General features: G+C 45.0%; 1 protein-coding gene across 1 annotated transcript in view; it reads right to left on the reverse strand.

Moving 5' to 3' along the window:
- Positions 1–906: 906 nt before the first annotated feature.
- The window catches only part of LOC135401447 (synaptotagmin-10-like), a 75,803-nt gene continuing 49,120 nt past the window's right edge, over positions 907–27,589 (reverse strand). Inside the window, exons 4-9 of the mRNA XM_064633861.1 lie at positions 27,355–27,536; positions 24,766–24,870; positions 24,285–24,503; positions 14,393–14,516; positions 5,500–5,671; positions 907–4,780 (exon numbers count right to left, since the gene is read on the reverse strand). Of these exons, the coding sequence (XP_064489931.1) occupies positions 4,594–4,780; positions 5,500–5,671; positions 14,393–14,516; positions 24,285–24,503; positions 24,766–24,870; positions 27,355–27,536 (989 nt within the window). The 3' untranslated portion in view covers positions 907–4,593. The remainder of the gene's footprint in view (positions 4,781–5,499; positions 5,672–14,392; positions 14,517–24,284; positions 24,504–24,765; positions 24,871–27,354; positions 27,537–27,589) is intronic.

Raw genomic sequence — 27,589 nt, forward strand, 5'->3', positions numbered from 1 at the left:
TTTTTTTGTAAACGTTGGTTGGTGACGTGATGAATGTTTCAGTAACAATAGCCCCCTTTAGTGACGCACAGTTAAGCGTTAAAATAAAGTTAAGGGACCGTTGATCTCGATACAAATGTTAAGCGCTGTTCGTGAAATCGGGCCGTACCCTCTTCGAGTGGATGTCCACAAATAAAGAAAGCCCTGTATACCGGGTGCTCCGCGAAGGTCCCCTGGCTGAATAATTCGTAAACAGGTGGCGCCATCTTTCTTTTTGGTAAATATCCTTGGGACATCGTCCATGAACTGAGTACTGAGCGGCTCATTTGCATACGTTCACTAATTAAGTAATCATCCTAACTTTTAAAATGTACTTCGCACGCTTTTCGGAACAACTGTTTTACGTATCGGGACCGTCGGGGAAAAATATATAAAAGAAATAAAAAAGAACGCGTCGACACTTAGTAATGTTTTCGAGTAAATAACCGGTTTCGATTTACATATATTTCTTGCGCTGAGCAGTGCACCAATGCGCTCTTTGGATCAGCTATCCGGCTGACTACTGACCACTCACAACTTTGTCACAAGGATGTCCCAAGGATCTTTATCAAAAAAGAAAGTTATTCGATGGCGCCACCTGTTTACGGATAATTCAGTCGGGGGACCCTCAGGCGTGAAACACCCTGTATAGGCTGCGCCCAGTAACAAAGCCTTTCTTTCTTTTCCTTTTTGCGAAAATATGGCGAAAGCGTATCTGGCTATAAACTTCAGCCTCCTCTCTAAAACATAGGGGGAACAATTAAAACGGATTCAACTGGAAATGGGCACACGTAAATGTTACACGTAAAAGCTGTAATAACCACATCATATCGCATTTTCCACACTTCCCCATCCTGCGCATATCATCACAGCAGACGGACTCGCGTGTAAAAATAATTGAATCCTTTATTCCTTTATGCTCATACACAGCATACTTGTCTCGAACGTTGACCTTCGCACTTCCTCCTCCAACCTCTCGTAACAAAATATCTTTTAGCACAACCTGTACCTGTTGGGCAAAATTACAACGTGCACACCGAGATGCAATCGACAAACAAGACTCTAGACCTTACATTCCGGAATAGCCTCAACACGGTGTGCATGTAACTCGTATTAAAACTGCGCCAAAAGTACAAAACGAAAATTCAACAGGCTTCATCCTACACTGCGGAGACAAGTAATATACGCTTTACTCACGAACATTGAATCATATACAAACCTTGATGTCATTGACTACATTGACATCAAGAGATCTGCGATGAATACGGGGATGTTTACCGATAGAGCTCCTATTTACAAGGTTATCATTAGGAATAAATTTCAAAGCAATTGTATTGTACACATTAATGTACAGAAGCAGATACATTCGCGCGGATATATTGTACAGGGTGTATTGTATTGTATTGTATTGACTTTATGATGTTACACAAAGCTTGCTCGAACTATGACGACAAGGTGAACACAAGTCGTATATTATCACATCAGCGAAGCGGTATGCCAATATCCATACAAAACGAATTTGAGCAATTTGTTTTAGTTAAAAGCCATCATGCGACATTGCATTACATAGCGCTGCACTTACAACTGGACTACGTTAAAAGTAAATTGCATTTGTGCGCACATGAAAATCCTACAAACTCGATTATGAGTTCGCCATTATAACGTGTAGAATCTTACAAGATTCCGCGGTACATGTTGCATCTCCATGCCTATTGCTTTAATTCGGCACTTTAAAAAATGGGTCCGCACGCTTATGCTTATCAGGCAGAATAGCGTTTCCGCCTTTCTGAAAGTGAATACACACAAATGTCAAACGAAATGCGTTGGCAAACCGGACCACGAAAATATATGGAGTACCATCACGTATCTCACGACAATTAACAGCGTAAGCGTATTAAATGTTGTTAGTTAGAGTATTGTTTTTTTTTTCTGAAACACAAGAGATGCGTCTCATAAGCGAATTAACGAAACTCATGAAAGGGGCTCTAAAATGCAAAAGCAACTTGCTCTCAAATGAAAGTCCGTGCGTGCAATTCAAACAAAATTAGTTCACACTACGCTACCGTTTAGAAGAAAAACGGATTGAAAACGGAGCCGTCTTTTGCTGCAACGAATGGGATCCCCAGGAGACAATGAGAGAATGTCCAATGAGACAGCAGGAGAAGCGCGCGCAAACCTGTCGTGTGGGAGTGTGGATTTGAAACGGGTCCGATCGTAGCGTTCCGTATACATGCGCGACGTGATGCGCACTGCCGCATTTTTCAATACCGATTCACTGAGTTGTAGCCCACAACGGTTCTCGCGAATTTTCCGTTTACCTTCCGGTCCTTCGAACAGCGACGCCACTCCGCTTCGCAACGCGCACTATATTTTTTACCGGGACCGCACCGTGGTGTGGCACGCGCGTGCACGCGCGGCACGGTCTAAAGCACGACCTACTAGATTATAACGACCATGTCAGGCGCACCCCTTCTATGCGCCGCATTTTTTTGGAAGGTAGCGGTGGCGCTTCTAATCGTCCCAGTTATTGCTTCCTCAACTTCTACAATACTTTGTACTTCAGCTTACCTTAGTATTTCTGTACAGGCGGTGGACGTTCCACAGATGTTTCATTCTGAGGTTGATTATCATCATCATTCTACGCGGTTTCATAGGAGCTGTCACTGTCGTCTGCTACGGTGGTCGTACACACGCTTCTGCGCGTTCAGAATTCAAATTTCCATCGTCCAATCGTGTTGTGCCGATCAGTAGCGCCCCTGGCGGATCGTGCGGACAGGCTCCTCATAGGGTTTTCTGATTGTGACATGGTCGTTATAATCTAGTAGGTCGTGGTCTAAAGACACCGAATCACGAGCTGAAACGGCGTTCGCTGCTTAGCGCCGAAGCAGGAAAGAGTCCTGTATAATTTTGATTGTAGGCTTCGTAACGGAGTCAAAGTTTCGAATTATGATAACAAGCACGAAATTAACATAGCCCTTAACGCTATTTCAAGTAAACTTGTTTTTGCATTTTAGTGCCCCTTTAACAAGATGCAGTAGCAAAACGCGCGATGCAACGCAAAAAAAAAAAAAAAAAAAAAAAACGTTCCTATGCACCACAATGAACATTGCATTAAATAACATGGCCAAGCACTTTTTAACACACCGTTTCAGAAGGGCAAGCCGGCATTCCCTTCTCTTTGAAACGGAAGACATGCAACTGTCAAACGAATAAACTGAACACATTAACAGAACGCAGTAACAATATACATTTCCACATGTACGACAGCTAAAAGCGCACTAAATAACATGTCGTTGACGTTTTCGACCGCGTCAGCACATTCCGCGTTGGTAACAAATGACAGGCAACGTACATATGTAACGAAGTATCAAATTAATTTTCAACACGCGCGCGAAAGCTCTAAATTTTCACCCTGCTAGAAACACTAGCCATTAAGGTTAGCTATGGTGGAAACAGTTACAGTACAGTGGACACATGAGGTGGTGATCAAGGAAATACAATAAGTTGATGGTGGGTTAGATCGTGGTACTTACTTCGCACGGATTACTAAGGTTACACACAAAGTCAAATCAGTGTTGTTTGCGTGATTACTTGCTGAACACGAAGCAACGACAACGAACTGGGCTTCACGACATTTATCACTTGCGATTGATGATGGTCAGTGCGTGCGAGGAACACCAAAATTGACAAAAAAAGGTCTGTGTAGACATCGAAATCACGTGCGTGTGAGTGTGTGCGTGGGCGAAACAGTAATCACTGCAAAAAGGCAACACTAATATTTGGAATTAGCATGGGCTAGAGTCGGGGGTTCATATAGCATATGTCACAGAAATAGGCGAAAGTCATGCTTGGGTTTACACGGCAGGCATGCAGATTCCGTGATCCTGGAAGACCATTCTGAGGCAGAAGGTTTGATTGCACGTCGGAAAGAGGAGAGGCCGACGAACATACGTCATATTCAAAACACAAATGTTTTCACTTCATTATACACAGGGCCGAGAAAGCACGGCACAGAGGAAGCCTTCCATAGCTTTTTACATATCCACGTTCGGTGACGTCTAGCATAGTTCTGTCAGACAGACCTCGTACAACTTTGATTCAAGGAAATGGGCTTTCCAGAGACTACGATGAACGATCAACGTACTTTTGGGTTTTCCGCGGGATTAGTCCGGCATTTCGCTGGCGCTGCCAGACAGCGTACAGTCACACTCGTACACCCCCGCCAGAGGGCGGGGCAATCACGCTTCCGTCAAAGCCATTTGTGTCTTATATAGCTGACAATGGCCTCAAGCCTTGACTAATGCTTACAGTGTATAGCCGCTAGAAAGGCTTTTTCCCCCACTTCCAACATTCACATTCATTATTTCTTCAATTCGCCTTTCCCATAACAATGCAAACACGAAAACGCATTGCAACCACATTGCGTTTATCCTCTGTTTTCCACGCATATACATGAAAGAACGCTCGCAGACCGGGTTGTTCACAGAATTGTCCTTGCACTGGAAAGACTCGCACTCTAACGAGTCTCGGACCATACGGGCGAGTTGACAAAATCGACTTGGAACCGTGAGGTGATCACTTTATACACGTGACAGAGGGTGTACGCGGTGGGTCCAGTTCCGCAGGAAGACTCTCGACGAGCGGGTACCACTGAGCTGAAGGTTTCCTGGGATTGTCGATCGCTGAGAGCCAGTGGTCCCGTCCCACTCCGACGGCTAATGTACCGATGGCACAGCACCCCATGAGCTCGTTTGGTCCTACCCTGCATGCGAGAGAACAGACGAAGCAGGTCACATGGAGACCAACGCACATGTGCACGGTGAACAACACGGTGAACATTGAATCAGGGAGGTAATGCTTCCCAGCACCCTACCATGCGACAACGGGCAGTATGTCGCCACACATATGCAGAGGGTACGTCACATTAAGCTTAAATTTACTCCATATTATGATGTTGCTGCTTGTCTGTTTCGAAATTTATAGACGCATAAAAACAATGGCTGCTACATTTGGCATGGTCACTGTGGGGCAAACATTAAGGAAACAGCTTGAAATATTAATTAACCGATTACTTAAAATTTTACGTTCATTCAGCACCAGCCTGCAACGAGGTTCTTGTATTCTCTGGTCAAAAGGCTATAGTTACAGCTAGAATACGCTATAGTCGTGTGTAACCTAAGAGCGGCACGTTTAAGCTCCGCTCTATGCGTGTTCCTATTGGCTGCAATAGCTATAGCGGCATCATTCTACGTCGTGATTCTAAAGCGTGCGCCGACACGCTTTGGTGGCGCTGCAGTATGCCCTCGGCGGAGTAACTCTGATAGCGTTGACGGACTATATTTCCTGCCGCTCTTAGGTAGAACACGGGTATAGATACAAACAGACCCTCGAACAAAGTACATGTATTGTCCTCCGAGATGTTTATAGGTGCGGTTCTGGTGTGCACTCCCATATAGAAAACTAATACATCGATAGACGCACCTGTCGTAGTCGACGACTTTAACGGCCAGGTTGACGTCATCGACGTTTTCTGGCGGTACGTCGAACACCAACGCCTCGTTGAAGACCGGGTTCAACGTTGACTTCTTCACTGACGTTTTCTTCTTCTTGATCCGTTTTCCTTCGCACACCAAGATCACCTTGACATAGGGATCTGCAATGACGATTCAGAATTACGGGATGTCAGGGCTACCGTGAAGTGAACTGTAGTATGCAAGGTGGGCCACTTTGTAGTAACCACATGTAACCTGATACGTCTTGGAATCTCACATACAGGGTGTTCCCCAGAAAACGCGTCATTGAATTTTAATTTAAAAAAACTACGCCACATAGAATCATGCAGTCAACGGCATTTGTTCTTACTAGGTTTTTGCCACCTCCTGATGTGCATGTCATGTAACCTAAGCATAATTATTAATATTAATATTAATTAAGGTATGAAAGAGAAGCCTACAGCTGTAATGGTAAACCTCGAATCCCGGAGGAAGAACTGAGGGAAGCAACTGGACGTCATGAACGAATAATCGCGGCTTCACTGCATAGCATTCCTTCTACTAACGGTTGGGAAGGAAATGGAAAGGAAAGAGGGAACACAAAGGACGAAAGGACATTGAAAAGGATTTCAGCAGCATGATTGTGCCCATACTTTCTTGCTCTCCCATTCGCATTGCGACGTCCTTAGAACACTTCCCTTAATCCGTAAACACTTCGAATCGCTTGAGTGAGTTACTATAACTGGCTGTGAATGCACTATTTCAGTTCTGAACAAATGACGATAAGAGTCGATCTGCACGTTACACACAAAGAAGTGGTGTACTGCTGTGACGACTTGTGATTATACAGCGCGGGAGGATATTTTCTCACTTCCTTCGACCACTCCTTTGAAGAGCCAGCTTCGTTTCTTTTCATCGTTTCCGTCCTTTCCAAATAGTCCCAACAATATCCGTTCCAGGATAGCCTAGTGCGAACAATTGCTGATTCTGTTCTATTGCTAATTTACTTCCATCCGTGTCTACAGACCCTCTGTGTTGCCTACAAACAAGTAAAGACGTGTAAGCTCCTTTTTGGAAAGGAGCGCAGGATTTGTATAGTAGTAGTAGATAAGGCAACGAAGACTATGTAGAACTTGACACGCGAATGAAAATTTCAATCGAATTTGATAACTAATTTGGTTTTCGGGTCCTCCAGTGGACCCATACAAAAGATTCGTACGAAACCAAGATGATTGCAGTCAGCGGGAAGAACTTGAGCAAGCTTGAAAAAGGTCACTCCGATAGTTATTCGATCGTCCGCCATGAAATGTGCTTCCACCCAGTTTCCGGAGGATTTCAGTTCGAAGTAGAGAAACAAAAAAGAAAAAAAACCTAGTCGCGACGGGCACTCCGGAGAACTCATCTGCGACGGCATTACAAGAATTTGCAGGCATTTGAAACGGAAGAGCGGAAATAGGAACCCGAAGTTCGCAGAAGACAGGACAGCCGTAATCCCTTATTGCCAATGGGTTCCCCGTAAGGTTGGAAAAAGTAGCAGCGCAGCGCTAGGTCGACGCAGGTTTCAGGTACAATTCTTCGCAGTAGCCCAGCAGGAGGGCGAATACTCCCTGGAACCATAACAAGAACAAGGTCGAGAGAGTTGAAAATTCAGTCCGTCCTTGTACTCCTACACTCTAATAAAAAAAAAGTAGTGATTTTAGTCCATTTGGGGGCTAAATGCATTGCCACACACAAAAAATAGTCCCCTTTAGGGAGTAAATGCATGGGACTAAACGAATGCGACAGGTTGGGGACCGTATTTCACGCCCTGTTCCAGGAGTCCGAAGTACTGCGCGAATACAAATACTTTGAAATAAACCGTCAAACGTGATGTGTCGACTCATATAAAATCTTGCGACATGCATAGGACACAATTTCGCAAGAAAGAACCGCAAACTATTTTTTTTCCTCTGTGTAGGTGGATAATTACCAAGTTAGCCAATTTATATAGTCTTATTCCATCAAATTCACGAAGAGCATATATTTACGTATAGACTCTTGCATTCAGAAGACCATCTGCGAAGTTCAGTGACTATTTGCAGTCCTGGGGAGTAACTTTCGGGATTAGTCGACTAAAACGGGGAGTAATTGAGGACTCGAAGGTGCAATTACTCCCCATTTTATTCCCTTTTTTCTTAGGCTGTATCAGCAGCTGATGCTTCGAGGAGTTTTCACGAGATAACGCAACACGCGTCACACGCGAGCAGGCTGGTGATAAACTCCACGATGAGGAAAGCCCGAGATCTAGCGAACGAGAGGACGCACAACACAGGAACATTATGTGAGATGGTGCTTCCTTTCTGATGATGGGAAGGTAATGAAGAAGAGTGAGGCGTTACGCTTCCTAACAACGCTCTAGAATGGCTGTTCTTGTCTTCCCTTGGCTCGCTCATCGCCCTCCAGCAAGACCATTACGGAAATGACATTCCTTCTGCTGTCTAATGGATTACGGCAGAAAATTAATAATAATGTGGCGGATCCTGGTTCGAGTCCTGCACGATGTACAATAACAAATTTACTTCAGGTGTTCTCATTCACCGTAAGTGTTCGATTTTGGGTGACAAACTTCTTCTGTCTCCTTGTATTTACGAAAGTCGTGCATCTATACGTTCGGCTGCACCTGATTTTAGGAGGATGCTAGAGCAGCCAGTGCTCCATTTCCTAAAATGTCCGTTCATGGGCGTAATAATAGATAGAGACATAAATGGGATGTTGCAGGGCAAAGCGCCAGTTTCTGTATTCATTGAAGATCGAGTGCATGATTCTGCGGGTATAAAACTTCGTTTTCCAGCAGCTCTTTGATGCGGTTGAATGTTTCCTCTGCCACAATAACATGCGCTGTACTCATCGTCGAGTCGAACTCCATTCGAGCCAATAAAACCTCGTTAGGCTCCAATGAAGCACTTCCCGCAGGGCCTAAATCATGTTGATTGAGCACACACAAGGCCCTTATAGCTGAGTTCAAACAGCGCACGGTATACTTGCACTCGTGCTTCGCGTAGGGATGCTTTCGTTCGTTGTAGTACTGCGTTTGATTTATTTCATTCTATACTGAGAGAGTTAGACGCCAAGCGCTTTCTCGGCTGATTTAAAATCGGAAAGGGAGATCTAGGTGAAGAATGGATGAAGGGGAAAGCAGGAACACAAAGGGAAAAGAGCGCATTTCCTAGATGAAAGGTTTCTTGCCATAAGGTAGCGTAGCAGGGCCATTTCACAACAGGCGGCCGCTTTCATCTTTAACACGAACAAATGCGTCTTGACAATATCTTTAGCTTTACGCGAAGCGAACAGCGCAACCAAAAAGACGTGGACGAAAGTACTAGACGCGGAAAATATCTGTCTTTGAACTAACTCTTTCACTAGGTAAGTACCAGCATACAGTGTGCCCCTCCGAGGAGTACGCCAAAATTTTCTTAAATTCGTGATTAATTTCTCCTTCAAAAACTGCGCTGGATTTACCTGCTTATCGCATGACCTAACTTCGACGTAATGTTGTTGTAATGAGCTTAATGAGCTTTCATAATTAATTTGGCTAATTACTAAAGATGGGTCAGGTTACACTTGGGACCCTGATGTCTCTAACCAACAAACATAGAAACCGCAACGAGCTCATGTGGCACATTATGACAGATGGAACAATGCAACATCTCCGTGCCTCCTGCGAGGTTTCGTTTTAGGTGTGGTGGTGGTAGGTGGCGCTGCTGAAAGAGTTCGCCCAGAGTTCGCCTCACCTATAAGCTCGCCGTTGTCGTCCTCACAGAGGTAGGCAACATTACGACTACCGCTCTGGCGGAATGTGCGTCCTGGGTCGACTTCTAAGGGAACTGTGCTGACATATGTCTGTTAGCGTCCGAGGAAACCATAGGAAGACCCCATACAGCACAGCCGGCGCCGGGAATCGAACCCGGGTACCTCCCAATCTCGACGTGACATCGCCAACATGCTAACCGCTCAGTCACACGAGCTGGTCGTTTTAGGCGCGGCCGCTTTATGTCCCCCGCTCCGCTGGTTCAATCGCTGTTAGTTGACTTGTGTCCTCTCCGTCGTCAGTGCACTCATCCTCACATCTCACCCTCAAGCACACTACTCTCATCTGTCGCTTTTGTTGTTGTCATTTGCGTTTTCGTCTTTCTCATCCTTCTTTCGCCCTTCTCTTTTCTTTTCTAATTATGTACCCGTGGAATAGGAAGCCGACACACCGTATGGCTGACCTATCCTTCTCCTTCTGACCGCAGTTTTCTCGCATTTCGTAAAGCCCCGAATTATTGTTATTATTATTATTCACCTTCTCCCCTTTTCTTTTGTCTTCTAATAAATATATCTCCCCTTCCCTTCCCTGTCAATGCTCTTGCGGCCGTTTCGCGGTGCGTGGTGTACCCTTGGTCTGTGATGCAATGAATCAAATGTAAACCTTATCTTCGTTCTGCACTGTCGGTGTGTGATGTTGCGATTGTTGCCGCTGTTGCTATTGCGTTGTCGTTCATGTTGCGCACGTGTTATGGCTTTCTATATAATTGTGCCCCCGAGACTACGTTTTGGTGGGTGCGTGTGTTACGACGCGTTTCTGTTCTTTCTATTGTTTTATATTTTATCTGTATTTCCCCCTTTTTTTTTGAGTTACAGGATTGATTGGGTGTTGAATTCAATTTATCCATATTTAAAAAAAAATCTACTTATCAACTTATCTTCGTTGTCGTTCCCAGAACTTTTTTTTTACGAAGAAATAGAAGACAACGAAGAAATAGTTGCGGTGAGGGGGGGGTGATGTAGGGGGAAGGTGCGGTCAGCCCGCTCTAGAGTGGCGGCTCGGTGCACCCAGGGAAGGGAGGAGAGGGGAGGGGAGGGTGAAAGAGGGAGGGGAGAGATGATGGTGGTACAGGAGAGGGAGGGGTGTGCGAATCCTCTTGTACTGGGATTTAGGTAGTCCAAGAGAACTACCCACCGCAGAAAACATGCGAGCATCCCTCAGTATAGTCTTCTCCATGTGGCACGATAACGCGAAGAAATAGAAAGATGCGCGCGCGACAGCGACACTTGTGTCGACAGCACGAAGTGGTGGTGTTGGAACGGCTTGCCGTTGTCGACCACGCTTAGGCGGGCAACGTCACGGCTATCACAGGGCGGGACCTACACCACAGGGAACTGTGCCAGCCAGCAGACTGAGAGAGTAGGAGACAGCGAGGGGGGGGGGGAAGTGAAAACGCGACCGCATGTAGAGCGGAGCCTTGCCGGACGCACGCAGATTGTGCTTGCCCCTTCCGTACTGCAGCACAAAAGCTCGCTGCGGTTTTCTGTTTTTGCGAATTTGGGATTGAACTCTACAAATTTCTAATCTAAAGTACAGACCCATTTTTATTAATTATGCAAATTCAATATGAAAGTTAATTAAAGGAGTACAGAGGGCCGTCCAAAAAAATGTCAGTGTAACGGACATCTGATGAAAGTATATGCGCCAATTTGCCGAACGCACGAAATGTCTTGATGCATGCAATTTTTTTCCCCAGAAAAAAAAGGAAAGAAAAACCGTACACAACCACAGTCGCGCTCGTTCACTCTCGACTCGCCCCGCGGGGTGTAATGAGGAGGAGAAGGACGACCGATGACGGCATAACGTCAGCGCCGGTCAATCGAGGTCAGCACCTGCCTTTTTCGCTTTGTGTGTGAGGCCTTCTACTTTTGTAGTCGGCAAACCTGTTCCCTCGGGGGGGGGGGGGGATTAGGGATTGAAAGGGTGACCGTGCGCATGAAGAATTTCACTGTCCCGCCGGAGTTTCCCTGTGTGCAACGCTTCTTCAGAGCCATGAACAGCTGACTATAGCAGACGACATTTCTCTGAACCAATGAGCGAGTGCGGACGGTGTGTCGTCAGCGCAGGGTCACAGGCTGGTACCGCTCTCCGCCACAGTTGAGCACTGTCGCTTTCTGCGACGTACTTTAAATTCAATTTTTGCGATAATTGTGACTCTGTGGGGTGATTTACTTCTCATGGTGCATTTTGCTGGCCTACTTAACAGTTTTAGAGGATGAAAACAGGGTGTCTAAAATGACTGGTTGACGTTGGTTGCTAAATCAATATTAGATAGGTACCTATAAAGAAAAATGAACAATGAATTTAGGAGAATTTTGGGCCCACAGCTAGAGAGGCACCCTGTGATATCAGTTCTGACTTTCCCATTCTTGGTTGCAGTCTGGGCTGCTATTTCCGAGCGACCTGCTTGGCGGCATGTTGATAGATGGGATCGCGCGTCGTGGGGCCGGCTTAACAGGGAACTGTGGCGACATTTGTCTTACAGCGTCTGAGGAAAACCTAGGGAAAACATCCAGACAGCAACCAAGCCGGTGCCCGGATTCGAACCCGTGTCACTTCCCAGTCCCGGCGTAACGTCTTTTCGTAACTGCGCTGTTCGCTTCAGTTAATGTACGGACCAGCCCCAGCCTTTCATCCTTTTGTACTTTCTACCGCCGATGGCCCCTCGACCAGCTCCTGTGGCATAGTGGTTAGGATGATCGCTTTCCACGCCGAGACTGGGAGGTGACACAGGTTCGAATCCTATCACCGGCTGTGCTATCTGTGGTTTTCCCCGGGTTTTCTGAATACTTTCCAGACGAATCTCGGCACAGTTCCCCCCGAAGTCGGCCCAGGCCGCATACTAATCCCCCTTCCTGCTGTCCTCTCTCCATCTGTCCACGTCTGTACGCCGCTCATAGCAACAGTTGCTTCACGGCGCAAACATGGAAATAAAAAAAAAAAATGGCCCCTCGCGTTTGAATGAAATAAACAGGGGCAGAAAACCTGCAACTTCGCTGTCTCGGTACTATTATTAAACGCCACCGACATATCTCTATTCGAGCGATGAAGAAGAAAAGACTGCAGATCCCAACACTTGGCTCCCTTGTTTATGTTTATCACAACTCAACGCAAGCGTGCCATCTGCATGCACGTCAAGAACAGCAACTACCAACCGAATGGTGCCGTGCGAGGATTTTAAACGTGTCTGCACAATATCTGTCGCAACGCAAAAAAACAAAACAAAAGAAGGCGTTCCATCCGCTGCAACTGCAGTCTTGCCTAACACGGCAGAACCATGCGTACCCTTATCCAGAATGCAGACGCGTTACGCAACCACATCCCTACGAAAGACACACACATATATATAGAGGGCAGTATGTTGCCTGCAGACTGATCCTACTCGCCCCTCTTTCCTCCTCCACACCCTTTCTCTGGAGCAAAAGAAGCTGCAATGCTACAGAGCGAGCAAAGCGGGTTCAATGCACGGACACTGAAGCCCCCTTGCCGAGGGCACCAATCGATGAAACACTTGCCTCTCCGTGCACACGTCACTTAGAAGTTGGGATTCCTGGCTACTTCTCGTTTGCCCCTGGTGCCACCGCAAACACCTTAAGTCCACCTCGGGTCAGTGTGTAAAGCGTTGTGAGTAGCTGCTGCGACAGGGCGGATATAATGGGTGTCGTTGACTAACGTAAAACAAGAAAGAGAAGAAGTAAAATGGCGCTCTGCGAGGCGGTTACAACAAAGGAGAGCTTTTAGCGTAGACATCAGGGGATGCGGCATGAAGTTTCATATTCGTTCGTCGAGGATGTGTGCCTGTTTTTTTTTTTCTTCCTTTCTCTGACAGCAGATTGGACAACTAGGTGAGGTAAAAATTTAACGAGAGGAGCAAAAAGTAACTCGCGTAGGAGATGCGTTCCGCTTCATGCACCGTAGCACGTGGGCAGCTTACGTCATATAGCTGGGTGCAGTGGTGTAGCTAGGGTGGGGTTTCGGGGATTAAACACCGCCCGAAATCGTAACTTTGGCGTAATTTAGGAAAGGGAAAGCGAGGATGAAATCCTCTCCCCCATGCCAAGCTCCCACAGAATGCCACCCGAAATATTTTTCTGCATACGCTACTGGCTGGATGGAATAACTTTGGGATGAATTCACGCGGAAGGGCGCAATGCAACATAAACTGGTAAAGCAAAATGAATGTTGAAAAGTGAACCAGTACGAAATATTCTTGGCGGCGAGGAGAATATATGTTAGGAGTAGCAGAACACGTCGTGAGTCGAGTTCAATTTCTCCGCTTTTTTTTTTGTCCTTCTTACAAACAATCAAACAAACTCTTCGGAACATGGAAGACATGTAGGTAATCTGGAATCGGTGCTGACATTAGGGTTTGCTTTTAGAGCTTTATAACTCGTCAGCCCATGGATTTTTATGATAGGCTCTTGTGGATGTCGATAGAAACCCTATGTGTAACAGATCTCAAAAGTGGGAGTACCCTTAAAACAAGTTATTTTAAGGCACAGAGCTTTTGTTAAAGAGGCAATGTTGATGTCTAAAATTGTTCATGCTAACGCGACACTAAAGTGCAGAAATTTCTCTTTGCAGAATGAAAAAAGCCGTTACCTTTAAAAAAATATCAGAAAAGGAAGGACAGTCATTCGTTACGTCATTCGTGAGTTAGGCGTAAAATAGCCTGCAATTTACGTCTCCCCATTTCCCTCTCCTTCTCGACAAAGTCGACAATTCGGAGCGCCCTGTGATTGGTCTCCGCAAACGATTCGTCCAATCATCGCGGGAGGTCGTTTGAGGAGACCAATCCGAGGCCTCTCCGTGTTGTCGGGCTTCTTCAGAAGGAAAGGAAAAGCGTTTTCTCTACCGATCATAATTCACGAACGACGCAATGGATGACTCCCGTTCCTTTTGTGTTGGTCTCAAGGTAACTCGACCTTTAATTCTGCGAGGAGAAATTTTCGAACTTTAGTGCCCCTTTAGTAAACTGCTACTGAAGAATGTTTTCCGAGGTTAACGTTACATAGGACATAGGAAGAGAACACACCTGAAGATCCGCTGATGTCCATAGGTTTGAGGTCACGTGCTTTAATCACCGTCACAGTGAGCCGACCGGCAGTTGGCAGGTAACACAGGGAGATCATCACCTCTCCAAGCTTGTCCAGTTTTTCCTTGAAGGAGAGACAAAAGTGTAGCAAAGTAAGTCAGTTGTTGACTTTGTTGGAGAAAATAAAGCGAATCAGTAAATTAAGGATATAGGGAATAGTGGGCTAAAACGTTAAGGAAGATGGGCTCAAAAATTCTATGACTCATCTAATCAGTCAACAATACAAAATGACATGTGCTTCCTAAACAGCACAGTCCTAATGGCTTTTCCCCTTAAACCTGGCGATAAGGTGACCTGGGGATAAAAACGCGCCCTCTACCGCGAAGCACACAGCGCCCAAACAAGACTTCACTTACAGACGATACCCGTGGGCCTCCACCGATGTATTGGCGTCATGTTCGAACATAAAGACAGCAGCAAAGCGTGTGACTATTGTGGAGCAAAAAGCTGCCGTTTGTGACATGTGTCCTTTCTGTAGTGTTATGTTTCAAAGGCGACCGCACGTGGCCTTTGGCCTCTTTTGGATCAGTGGCACAAGCCAACCGCTTTTCCGTGAAACGCTGCGTTTGTGCGTTTTTTTTCTCTCTCTCCCTCGCTTTCATGCTGCAGTTGTAAGAAAACTGCACGGTGAATTTGTTGACCGCTTTTCGTACAAGAATTTCCGCTAGCAGAATTTAAAATAATAATAATAATACGTGTTCAATACGTGTTCAGTTTTAAATATACAAATTTTTAAATAAACGCATGGTGTATGTTGTACATAGAGGACGACGTGTAGAAATGGCGTTTATTATTATCGAAGACTCGAGGATGGGACAAGACGCTATGCCTGACCTCTATTTTTTTACGCACAGTGGACATGTTTACAGGGCATCAAGCAGGGAATCTACTTATGTACACAGAACATTTATTTACTACTTTCGTATTATTGACTGACTAGATTGACTGATTAGATTAGGGATGAGCACGAAAGCCCGCAACCGCCATATCACATAGCTTACATGCGTGTATTTGTTTTGTCAACTGTATAGGATGTACCTATTGTGTGTATTGTCATCAAACAGGAGACCTACCTATTGTGTGTATTGTCATCAAACAGGAGAGCTACCTATGGACGTAGCCCCCTTTTACACAGACTCTATCTTACAGACCAGATAACAACGTCGCTTATCAACGTGGAAGACCATGCAAAGTGTTTAGTTTCAACGAGCACACGTTTTCTCATAAAAGAGCTTAGACAGCAGCACGGACGCCATTTTCGCCGGGTGTGTTATCACTCAGGCATTGCGGAGGCAAATAGGTGATATATATACTATACGAAACGATTAATAAGACGGAACTCATTAATAACTTTTTAATTAGAGCTTTTCGAAGAAATGTGGGATACCAGTGTTGGAGACCGTCATTATCTATAGCCACTCCATTTTTCAAGAATCAATTATCAAAAAAGTCATAGAACGAGCACGTACTGTTCGTCGGCAGATTTTGTCATGCAAATCAGCTGAAGCCACGCGCTTCACGAACGCGAAGTTCGCGGAACTGAGGGCGATCATCTTGGCCATCTTGGCCGGTATGGTAAGCCACTAGATATGGTAAACAGATATGCTTCCGAAATTTTTTGTGCTAAGCGTAGCCCTACGCGTTAAAGCTGCAGTGATAGAAGAAAACAATTTCAAGAAGTAAAAAACAGTGCCAAAGTCCGACTAACTGACTAACCAACACTGAGGGAAGGTAAGACGCGTAGAAACACTTTATTATAATTAAAATGAACAAGACTTTCGTGCACTTTTCCGGTTCGCTTCGCGTTTTGCTTCTTGTTTTCAGATCCCTCGATTCCAGGAGGTGTCTTCGTTTATAGTTATATTTGTATTTTGCTCTTCTATTTTTCTTGTATATTGTAACGACGAAGACGAGGAAGAAGAGGAAAAAGGTAGAACGTTGGGGGGATTGGATGTTGTACCCAAGACCTGAGAAAAGGAATATTACATATATTTCTCTTTTTCTCTTCCTTTCTATACTGGCATAGGTACGACGTGTTGTATAACTACTCTGATGAAGTGCATGCTCTGCACGAAAGTCTTGTTCATTCACCATCTGCCTTCGTGGTAACGATAAATGGAAGATTCCATTCTTTTGCACGAACTACTCGAATCAATCACTTCGTCATAATCTACGTACCACAGTTACTCAATCAACAACTCAACAATCGTACTAAAAATATCTTCGAACTTTCTTTGTTAAGAAATAGAAATGTTATTTTTCACCATCCCCAGTTATTGTGCATCGTTATTATTTCCCAAGTTTGATATAAATAGTGATTGTTATGCTTTAGTTTGTGTATGTATAATAGATGACATGATGTATGCTGCTGAAACATTGAGCGGTACAGCCTTGTCAAGTTACTTCCGGTAACTTTTAGCTTTGCTGTCCCACCATGTAATGTGGTAAACCAATGAATTGCATTGAATTTTAATTATCATAACGTGTTCCTACCCATTTTACCTTCCCTCAGTGACAGAAGAAACGAAAAAAAAAAAGAAACAAGAATATACACAATTGTACCGAGTTGCTATAGACCGATAAATAGATCAGCTTCCTGGAGCGCTTGACAACATCTCCCTGAGCGAAGCCATGCATGTAACGAACGTGACTTCTCCTTGTCATAAGCGCGAATGAACACTACATAGTTATGCGCATTGACGCAAGGTCGAAGGCACAATGCAGAGACGTAGGCGCAGCAAGAGAATGAAGATGCACCGGTCTCCATATGAAAGTCACGTAGCCACGGTGTTTCTTTTTGCATTCTCGAAGGCAAAGACGTTAAGTGCCGAAGCCTGACAGCAACAGCTGCGTCAGGCAGCATAGCATTCGCGACGGGGCAGAAGGGAAAGTAGGAGCACAAGGAGAGGAACGATGCCTGTATGTCAATGATCAGCCTGTGTAGGCGTCGCTCTACTTTAGCGTAGGAGCGAAACTTCTTTATCGTTCGAAACTGCACGGTAGGAAATTCTTTCACACACCGTGGACATGCTTGAATAGAGTCACGAGAAATCTTACTGAATGACTCCATACTTCTACAGAACACACTCTCGTTTGTGACAGTGCTACTGTTCTACCGAACGTGTAGGGTATTGTTCATATAGTCTCGCAGTTTTTTATCCTTGCGCTGCAACACTGCAACCTTCTGAACGGTACGATCGCTAAAACACGATACAATAAGGAAATATTTGATCATCACAAGAGGGCAGGTCGTGAGACAACGTATCTTGTGACACTGCAGTTACCATGTTGCTAGAAAATCTGGCGCTTATCGTTCTTTCATAAATTGTATCACACCTCCTGCTCTCTGATCATGCTGCATCAATCCTTCTCATAATAATCACGGTGCCGTGACGTGACACGTAAGGTTTGTCTGCGTGCGCAGTGTGGCGCAGTTTGGTTTGTGCGCAGTGTGGCGACATATTGCACGTGCCGCAGGGTAGGAGTGCGGATAATTTGGACCACCTGGGGTTCTTTTGACGTGCGCCGGAAATCTCCGACGCACGGTGCAGGAAGCAATGTTTACTTCCCCCACAATGCTACCGCCCTCGGCCGGGATCGAACCCGCGATCTTGAGCTCAGCGAGTCAGCACATTACCGACTGAGCTACCGAGCACGGTAATCCTTCTCATCAGAGCTCATGAACTGAAAGTGACTTCTTTAAGGTGTAACATTTCTTCTGTCTCGAATTAATTATTTCCTAACAGGCGCACCGAATGGAACAACCTCTCATATATAATATTGCAGCCATAACTTACCTTCGCAGCTTTCGCAATCAAATGTCAAACGTCACTTACTATAGTCAGTGACAGCGTAAGTCCTACAATTGGGACCGCCCACTCATCCGTGAAAGGCTCCTGCGATTGGCTACCAGCCTTTGCACGACGCCCCCGCTTCGCGATGTAGTGCCCTCAGTCCCCACTTGGCCGCGCCGCACTACATTCGCGATTCTTGTGTGGGGGCGGGGTCAAGTGTATGACTTATGTTGTCACTGACTATAGGTCATTTACCACGCGTTTCACTCGATTTTTGCGACATTTTGTATTTCTTTTTTTTTTTTGCATATGCTTGTGCTGTACATGCTTTGTATATACGCTTGTTTCCTGCTTGTTCAGTTTTGTCGAAAGTGCGTTTATTCTGTGTAATAGTCACTCCTTTCTTTCTTATTCGCGTCGCTAATACGACGACCTCCTCAAGGACATTTGGGTTTAAATAAAGTGAATAACTCGCTCGATCAACCACAAAATGCACACACTGCGACAGATTGGTACCAAACCTATTTTCATTGTACGCCGCATTTCTTCGTTGTCACGCGTCTCTTTCTTGCCGAAGGACGAACGACGACGAACCCTAACCGGACACATTTCCATCATCATCACTTTCTCATCCCTTCCACAAGCGCAATGGGGCAGTGTGCCGCCATAACGGCGGAGAATGACCCACCACATCATCATCCCATTTATGTGTGTGTGTCTTGCAGAGTACTTCCTTCCCAGACAGCCACTGATAACAATCTGAAGCCACACACAACTCGAAGAGTGACATGCCGGCATTCGCGTGTTTTCATCACAGCTTTGTACGTTGAAGCCACGTACACATTACCCTGTCTCCTCCATCAGCGTCATGAAAGCCTCACAGATAAGACAGGAACGCCATGCAACACTCGAACGCGTACGAGCTCACCGAAGCGCGCAGCAACAGTCAGGGGAAGACTCCTAACCTTGAACGCCAACGCTGACCCACAATGATACAGTGACAAGGTAACAGTTTATGGAGCGGAATTAATGAGAGCTTCGTGTGTCAGCATCATCAACATTCGCATGGGCGGAACCTTCGTGTCTGAATAATTTCGGTGGATCAGACCGCGGCTGGGGAAAAAAGGAACGAAAGAAAAAAAAAAAGAAGAAGAACTGCTGACAAGATATTTAGGAACCAGTAGCGTAGGGCATAAAACATAATAAGAGATATGCTGCGGAAGATGACAGATGAAAGGCAGTGAGAAATTGACTGCGCGGAAGAGACCAGCAAAAGTGATAAAAAAAAAAGGAAGCCATATATGCGGGCAGTCTAAAAATAGAACAAGCAGCCTCAGCAGGCTGAGGGAAAACGGCAATGGGTGTAGTTGGCGGATGGGAGTTCGGTATCGATGTAGGAAGGGATTTCGGATATAGTGCGAGTGGATGATGCGAGCGCAGTTTCTTTTTCTTTTTTTTCTTTTTTGCTTTGGCTTCCGCCTCCTTGAAAATGGAAAGGCAATAAACTGGTGAAGACAAGCGCGGATTGATAGCAAGATACTCGCTTCCGACTCTGATGTCTCTCCTTATCTGCTGGCGATGCGTTCGCTGCGCCATCATCCGTTTGGTGGGTTGGTGCAAAATCCGTTTCCACCGAACATGAGAAAGTTTTACCGGCGTACGTTTATCGGTGCTTTTCGGTAACTACCGAAAACCGGAAACCCTACATGTAAGTCATATCTAAACACAGAGTGATCGAAATACTGCACGACAACGTAAAGACCATCTCTCTTCAGACCACCAAGGCAACACGTGCTTCAGAGCAACTACAAAAGACAATTTTGCGTCGCGGACGCACTTCAATGCGTCCGCAAAACATCTTGCACCACCTCGAACTACATTAAAGTTTCACTTTGAAATGGTCTACGCAACCGAATAATCCATATCCGTCGCATCTCCATGGTTGAAAAGGCGAATGATGGCCCGAGGACACCAGTCGACCGTATCCAACGTGCCCGATTTAGAAAAAAAAAGTCTACATAACGGATGATATCCATATGAATGTAGCGAAGTGCGGTGCAGTTCAGGAAATAAGCTTCTTAGCTGTGGAACATAGATGTATCTGCTTCAATATAAACTTGTTTTCTTAACCATTACGACAGACGCATAAAAGCGGCTTTAATATAAAATAAGCTAGGGACATCTAGCTGACATAGAATAGCTAACAATAAATGAATGAATGAAAGAGATTTATTCCCGAGAAGTGCGTCTAGGCGGACTACGAGACTACAGGCTGCGAGTCTGAATATTTAACGGGCCATCAACGCGGCATCCGATTATAGAACATTGCGTTCGCTCACTCCATCGAACGCTGTTATTACTAGAGTTAGAACTATGTATAATCTAGTATATACACTACTGAAATATACACGCCCTTATGGGCTAAAACACGTCGAAGTACGCATGCATAAATGCTCTATACAAACAACCGAAATCTATACCTACTTACAATAACATGCAGCAATCAACTGCGTTTCTGAAATGGATTGTACCGGCGAAGTTTGCCGTACTTTATGTGGGACCGTGGGCATATGCACGACAGGATGTCGTGCATGTCGACCCCCCCCCCCCCCCCACACACACTTTCCCTTCCGCGTACTAACGTATACAGAAGAACCAATATATTCTTGGCCTCCATAATATTCAGTTCAAGCCGTGGAGTTAGTCTGGGATGTTTCCATCGAGGGAAGAAGTTGTTCATTGCAAATTCAATTTCTGCTAAAGGAAAGTAGTTAGCCAGGACTATACGCTGGAACTGCCATCGCATTACACCCCCCCTCCCCTCCTTCTTTCCTATCCTCTAATCTAACGTAACCTAAGACCGACCATTTTTTTTATCTTTTTCTGACAGCTCGAACGTAATGCGATTATTATTCACTGCAGGAGGGAGTCGTTTATTTCTGTGGTGAATGGATTTCTGTGGAATGACTTCTGGAGTCAATGGATATCGCGAAACTGATAATGAAAATGTATTTCTGCATTAAAATACACCAGTAGATAAGATAAGTTTAACTGGGTTATGGTGAATATGGTGTATGGTGGAGGGTACAGGTAGAAAGTTAACAAACTTCGAGGTATGCATTTCATTTTGCCAAATGACCACTTGATGCCAGTAAATTTGATAGTCATAATCCAATAGAGAGAGAATGAGACTTGAATAAACATTTAACTCGCCACGAAATGGCTTTCCGAAGAATCACGTTACGTTTCCAGCTGTAAGTAAAGAGAGAGAGAGAGATAAAAAAGCAGAAATAGCTGTACTATTTCGGGTAAGCGCTGTCCTAGTCCGATGTCCTAGTAGAATTGTACTTTACGGACTCTGCACATTCGTTTTACATTACATTAGATTAGAAAAGGAAAGAAAAAATGGCGGCGTGTGTCCCAACGCGGTCTGCTATGTTCCCTTAGCAGAAATTGAATCTGCAACGAACAATTTCTTTTCTTCAGGAAAACGTCCCAGACTAACATCCCACGTTCTCGTAATGCTGCGCGGCTTTTTGCCATCGTCAAGCCAGGATGGCGAAAAGGAGAGACCCACCTTAAGAAAAAGTAAACAGTAACCTCTCAGATCTAATAACTCCTTTGGGAGCGTGTAATGTGGTGTATATTTGTTGTGCAGTTTAAGTCGAGAATAAAGGCTGCGTGGGAGCAGGCATCAGCCGTAGGTGGGTCTGAATCAAATATTAGGCGAAGGCGAAGAAAACATCGTGCCTCCTGCATGTATTCGTACGCGTAACACCTGCGCTGATCGCCTCTTTCTGCGATCTTGTTGCTTAACGTGAACGATTCTTGTACAGGTCCATAGGAAATTGCTATTTCCGTAAAAGAAACAGCCTCCTCAAACGGCCTGTATCGAAGGGTTATATCGATTTTTTCCGTGCTCAACAGCACGTAGACACCAAAGGAATATTTTACCAGGGTTTGGGGGGAATAAACGACCCGAAATGAAATTGTGATTTACTAGAGGTATACACCGCCACTTTCAAGATGCTGCCCAAGCAGCAAAATGCACTGAAACTCGAGTGCAATAGGGGTGGACGGGTAGATGAAAGGCCTTGAACAGATTCATGAAACTAGAGAACATTGATAAGACACATACCGCCCACCCCTAATGCACTCGGCTTCCAGTACATTGTGCTGCTTGGGTGTGCACAAATTGCATGCGAGACGGGCGTATCCAGGGCGTTGATACACGGCGAGGGTGGCCATTCATTCAAGATATGCGCACACCATCTCACGTTGGTGGTGAATGAAAGACGCGTCTCCGAAGATGCGCAATGAACAAAAAAAGAAAAAAGAAGTGTTCATTCACTATTTTTTTTTTTTGCGGACGATCTACCGAACGGATTTTTGTTCTGAAAACGGCTACGGTATCAGGTCACCGATAGGAACAGGTGTTCTCATGGGGACAACTTCGTAGCTTTTATAATTAAAAAGTTAATTAACGATTTTTAGGCAATTATTCATTCGACGGTCGAGCAACATATGGCCAAGAACGTCCGTCGGCCCAGAGGTGATAGAAGTGAAAACAACATGTTTATAGCCCTTATAGTTTTTTAATGAAAAATCTGTATCGCCTAAAAAAGGACACACTGTATGTATGTATGTATGTATGTATGTATGTATGTATGTATGTGTGTGTGTGTGTGTTTGTGTGTGTGTGTGTGTGTGTGTGTGTGTGTGTGTGTGTGTGTGTGTGTGTGTGTGTGTGTGTGTGTGTGTGTATGTATGTATGTATGTATGTATGTATGTATAAATGATAAATAGCCGAAGCATTTGTATATGCACTTGCTGGCTTGCACTGCGGCCTCCACAGGTGGCGCCGTCACCGTGGAATATGGATGCCTCACCGGGGCACACTGTTAGCGCCGAAACAAGATCGTGTCACTTCCCTGCGCCGGGCTGAAGAGCTCTAAGTAGAGCGAAACAGCTGTCCTCGGCTGGGACTGCGCGATCAACATATATATGAAGGAAAATTTGCTTTGTGTTTCAAGAGATATAATCCTCTAGTGCTCAAGAGAGAAAGAGGCACCTATGGCACCTAAATGTGCTAGGCAAGAAACATTGCGCACTTCCGCTTCTGAAAGTGTCTGATTTGAAGTGATACTTGTTCGGACAGCAAGCTCCCATTTCCCTTAAACCAGCACCAAGTCCTCATTCATCAGGGTTATTGGGGAGTTTAGGGAGGGTTAGGGATCGGAAGCACTCTACGAAGACGTCATGACAAAGGAAGCTGTCAAATCGCGGATCAGCAACGTGATGCTGAGCCACTTCAAAGGAATGAAGTGATCGGCTTATCACCTTTTCGGAACTGCTATCGTGAGCATCTCCCGAAAACCCGCTAAAACCGGTTATTGACAAATATTATCGTGTGTGCTCGTACTCGTATCGCATCGTAGCCATACGGAGCCATCTGTAGCACGTTAGGGCTACTTTTCCTTTATATACAATACAATCCAATCCAATCGAGGGCAGCGCATCTATGTCGTTTTCCACCACCTTGCCTTCAAGATATTATGAGGGTTCAATGGTGCCAACACAATAAACCTCTTCCATTTTGTAGACAAATGACGTCATAGTGTTCGACAGCGCCACCAATTTGGTAGAGTTGAACTACGCTCGAAGCTAGGGGGCAAAGTTTGCTCCTGAAAGCCACGGTCTTGAGGGGATCAGGATGGTCACTGAGAGGGACGCGACCTTCGGTCCTACTTTTCTTTCAATAGGAGTATGGGCACTCAGTATGGGCAATAGGAGTATGGGAGTTTTAATGGGCACTTGTTCGCTGCCTCCTTTGGTGGCAGCGAAGAAGTACCCATTCGTGGAACTCAGCCCTCCCCTTCCGATTTGTTTCGGTTTCATTCTGTCCACCAACGTCATGATGACGTTCCCCGTGTAGAGGTCTATTTTCCCGGTTGAATACGTATAGCACAACTGAGGGCCCTGCCTATAACAGCTGTGCCATAACATCAGACATGCTTGTAAACGATGGGCCGGCTTACCTGTGGTACACCAAGAATATCCACGAAGTACTCCATCTCGTGGGTGACGTCACAGAGTTCGTGGAGCCGCTTGACGACGACGTGGCCAATGAGATCATTGCGTGAGAAGCGGTCAAAGTCGTAGACGGAAAACTGCAACGTTCTATGCCGCAGTTCTTCCAGGGGCATTGAGAACACGAAGGACTCATTGAACACTGGGTTCAAGTTCTTTCTGTGTACCTGCGCGTGTAAGCGGTAAAGAGGCAAAACATCAGCTCCCTCTGGGAGACGTCCGTAGTAATATGAAATGGCGCCATATGAATTAGGGCGGTCGCATAGTAAACATAGCAGAAGCTGACGTATTTGGTCAGTGTAATTCAGGACCTGTTGCTTCTTTCGCTGAGCTGTCTCGGTAAAAGATCACATTAAAAAAAGCGGCTGAAAATAACATTTCAGTACGCGTAGGAAAGAGTGAAGGTACCAATTTATGGCACATACGCACCCTTGTTTGATACTTTTTTCTCCGGTCTGGCAGGAGGTAGATCCTGATGTATGGGTCAGAGGAACCGAGAAAATCCTTCGCTGGCAGGTCCTTAGCCTGTAAGATCTAAACGCCGAAAACATTTCGTCGCATTTAGTTGTCAGGTGAAAGCAGACAGTGCATATATCTTGATACATTCTGGCATCATCGAGGGTGCTTGTGTGCAGTGCAATGTCGCGTTTTTCTTTGCATCTTTATTAAGGGAATTTTTTAGCGCAAAGGACGTACTTGCGTGGTTTGTAAAGGTGCTTTGAAGGGGATTGGAGCTGTCCTATGGAACGGGACAGAGTACCTGTTAATCTCGTGCCTATTTGGAGTACCTTTTCTTTCCATTGAAATTCATTTTACGACTGCTGGAGATACGATGTTTTCATCACGCTGCAACAGCGAAGGGCTATATTTCGGGTAAAATACAGTGCATCGCACGTTATTATTTATTATTATTATTATTATTTTTATTATTATATGACTACATGGAAAAATAAGAAAGCTGGAGGGCTGACACGAAATATTTCTGTATATCATTCGTTCTTCTCTTGCTTTGCGACTTCATGTGTGGCTTCGCCGCACATCCGATAGTCGTGTGAGACCCAAGAACGACACGTTGAAGCTCTACACTGGTTCCTATTGGCTGTCCTCATTCCTGTTGGCATTCCTATTGGCTAGTCTCATCACTCTACGTCGCCGCACATACATATAGGCCTACGTACGTCACGTCAAATTGGTTCTATCGCATACATTCGTGAAACCGTATCTCCTTCTATACATTTCCTTGCATTGCACATATCGACCAAAATAAATAAGTATTTTTGCAGTGTATGTTTTTCGCCATCCTCACCTCGGTACAACTGGAGTAAAGAACAAAAAGAAAAAAAGAGAAGAAAAAATCAGATGAATGTAGTGTGTTACAATACGTAATAATTCGCCACTCAGTACATAAAACGACGTCGCAGATACGCCTTTGTAGCTAGGCATCTTATTCGTTGATTTAATTTGTACCGGGACTGCAAACGGCGAAGACTCTACCGTCTGTGCTTTCCGAATACAGAACACGAACACGGTGACGTCAATACGTTTTGTGTTCAATTTAAAACATATTGAGCGCACTCTTCAGTGGAGAGGTAAAAATAGCTCAACACACGTAGCACGTTTCCGTTCTTGATGGTTTATTAAATTCTCGCGCTCTACATAATATATGGAGGTATTTTATTTAAACCACACTTTCGGTACTATACGCTGTGTTTACCGCTCGAAAACGTGGAATGATTGCACCGCAGAGTGCTCAAAACCTTCTGAATTGTTAACCAGCATGCGAGGCATATGATTTTAAACAGGGTTGCTTGAATAAAAGTACCTGTGAGTTCGCGTACAAAGAAACTCTCTGAGTTGTACATGTCACAGCCTGCTGTAAAATTCTGATATCTACGTGAGCACATATTTCTGGATGCTGCGGGACTGCTGTTAAAAATACATCGAGTTACGAGAAGAGGAAACAATATGTACGACCTGTCATCCTCATATGCCACAGCGTGTCCCGTTGTATTTCGAACAGCCAATCGTATTAAAATTTGCAAAACACTGTTCAGTAGAAGGATTTCGGCAGCCAGCCGTTTAGTACGTTAAAGTGCGTGGAAGCTCAATAAGTTTAAAGCCGTAAAGTCGTTGTAAGGTTGCCAAATCATAAAGTGTTCAAAAGGAAAATGACCTTCTTTTATGTAAGTACAGCAACACACACAAAAATGATATGTATGTGCACGAAAGTAAAAAAATGCACTTTGCTATAACTTCATATTCGAACCTTACTTCACTCATTACTACTATTTTGATTCGTCTGAATATACTAAAAGTCCGACTTAATGTATGTGTTGATCATTCGTACAGAAAAGTAGATAAATAAGGAGAGGCCCACGTTGATCGTGTGATTTGATATCTCCTCTGATCAACTAATCAAAATGGACGAGCATGACACTGTTTCTTGAGCGGTTATTGCGTATATGTACGAGGTGTACACTCTAAGAAAAAAAGGAGTACTTTTACTCCTTTTGGGGAGTAATTGCATTGCCACAAAAAATAGTCCCTTTCGGGAGTAAATGCACGGGAGTAAATGAATGTCACAGAGTGAAGACCGCATTTCACGTGCTGTTGGAAGAGTCCCAGTTACATAATTGGTGCGCATGCATGAAAATACTTTGAAGCAAACCGTCAACCGTGATATATCGAGCGATATAAAATCTTGCGCCATACTAGGGCACAATTTGCGAAGAAAGATGCGCTAACCGTTTCTTCCTCTGTGTGGCTGGAAAATTGCTACGTTGTCTGAGTTATACAGCCGTATGTCGTTTAAATTGACCAAGGGCACATATTTACGTAGACTGTTGCATTCAGGAGACCATTCGCGAAGTTTAGTGACAATTTGCAGTCCTGGGGAGTAAATGTCGGGACTAAATGTTGGGTTAGAGGACTAAAATGGGGAGTAATAGCACACTAGGGGTGTAGAAACTGCAATTACCCCCCGTTTTACTCCTTTTTTTCTTAGAGTGTAGGACTTACCCTGACCACAAGGCCCTCGATGTCGAGGTCGTACTTGAGGGTGAAGAGAAGCTTTCCGCAGGAAGTTGTTAGCGCTGGCGATTCGGCTGCCTCTAAAGCCGCCGCCGTTCCCTCCTGGTCATAGAGTTCGGGCTGAATGGCTCCGACTGAGTCGTGACTCTCTCGTTGCTGTATGTTGCAGACTGAATGACAAGACAGAGCGACAAGTTGTACTGAACTTTGAAGCAAAGTAGGC

Source organism: Ornithodoros turicata, chromosome 7 (assembly GCF_037126465.1).
Source record: "Ornithodoros turicata isolate Travis chromosome 7, ASM3712646v1, whole genome shotgun sequence".
NCBI lineage: Eukaryota > Metazoa > Arthropoda > Arachnida > Ixodida > Argasidae > Ornithodoros > Ornithodoros turicata.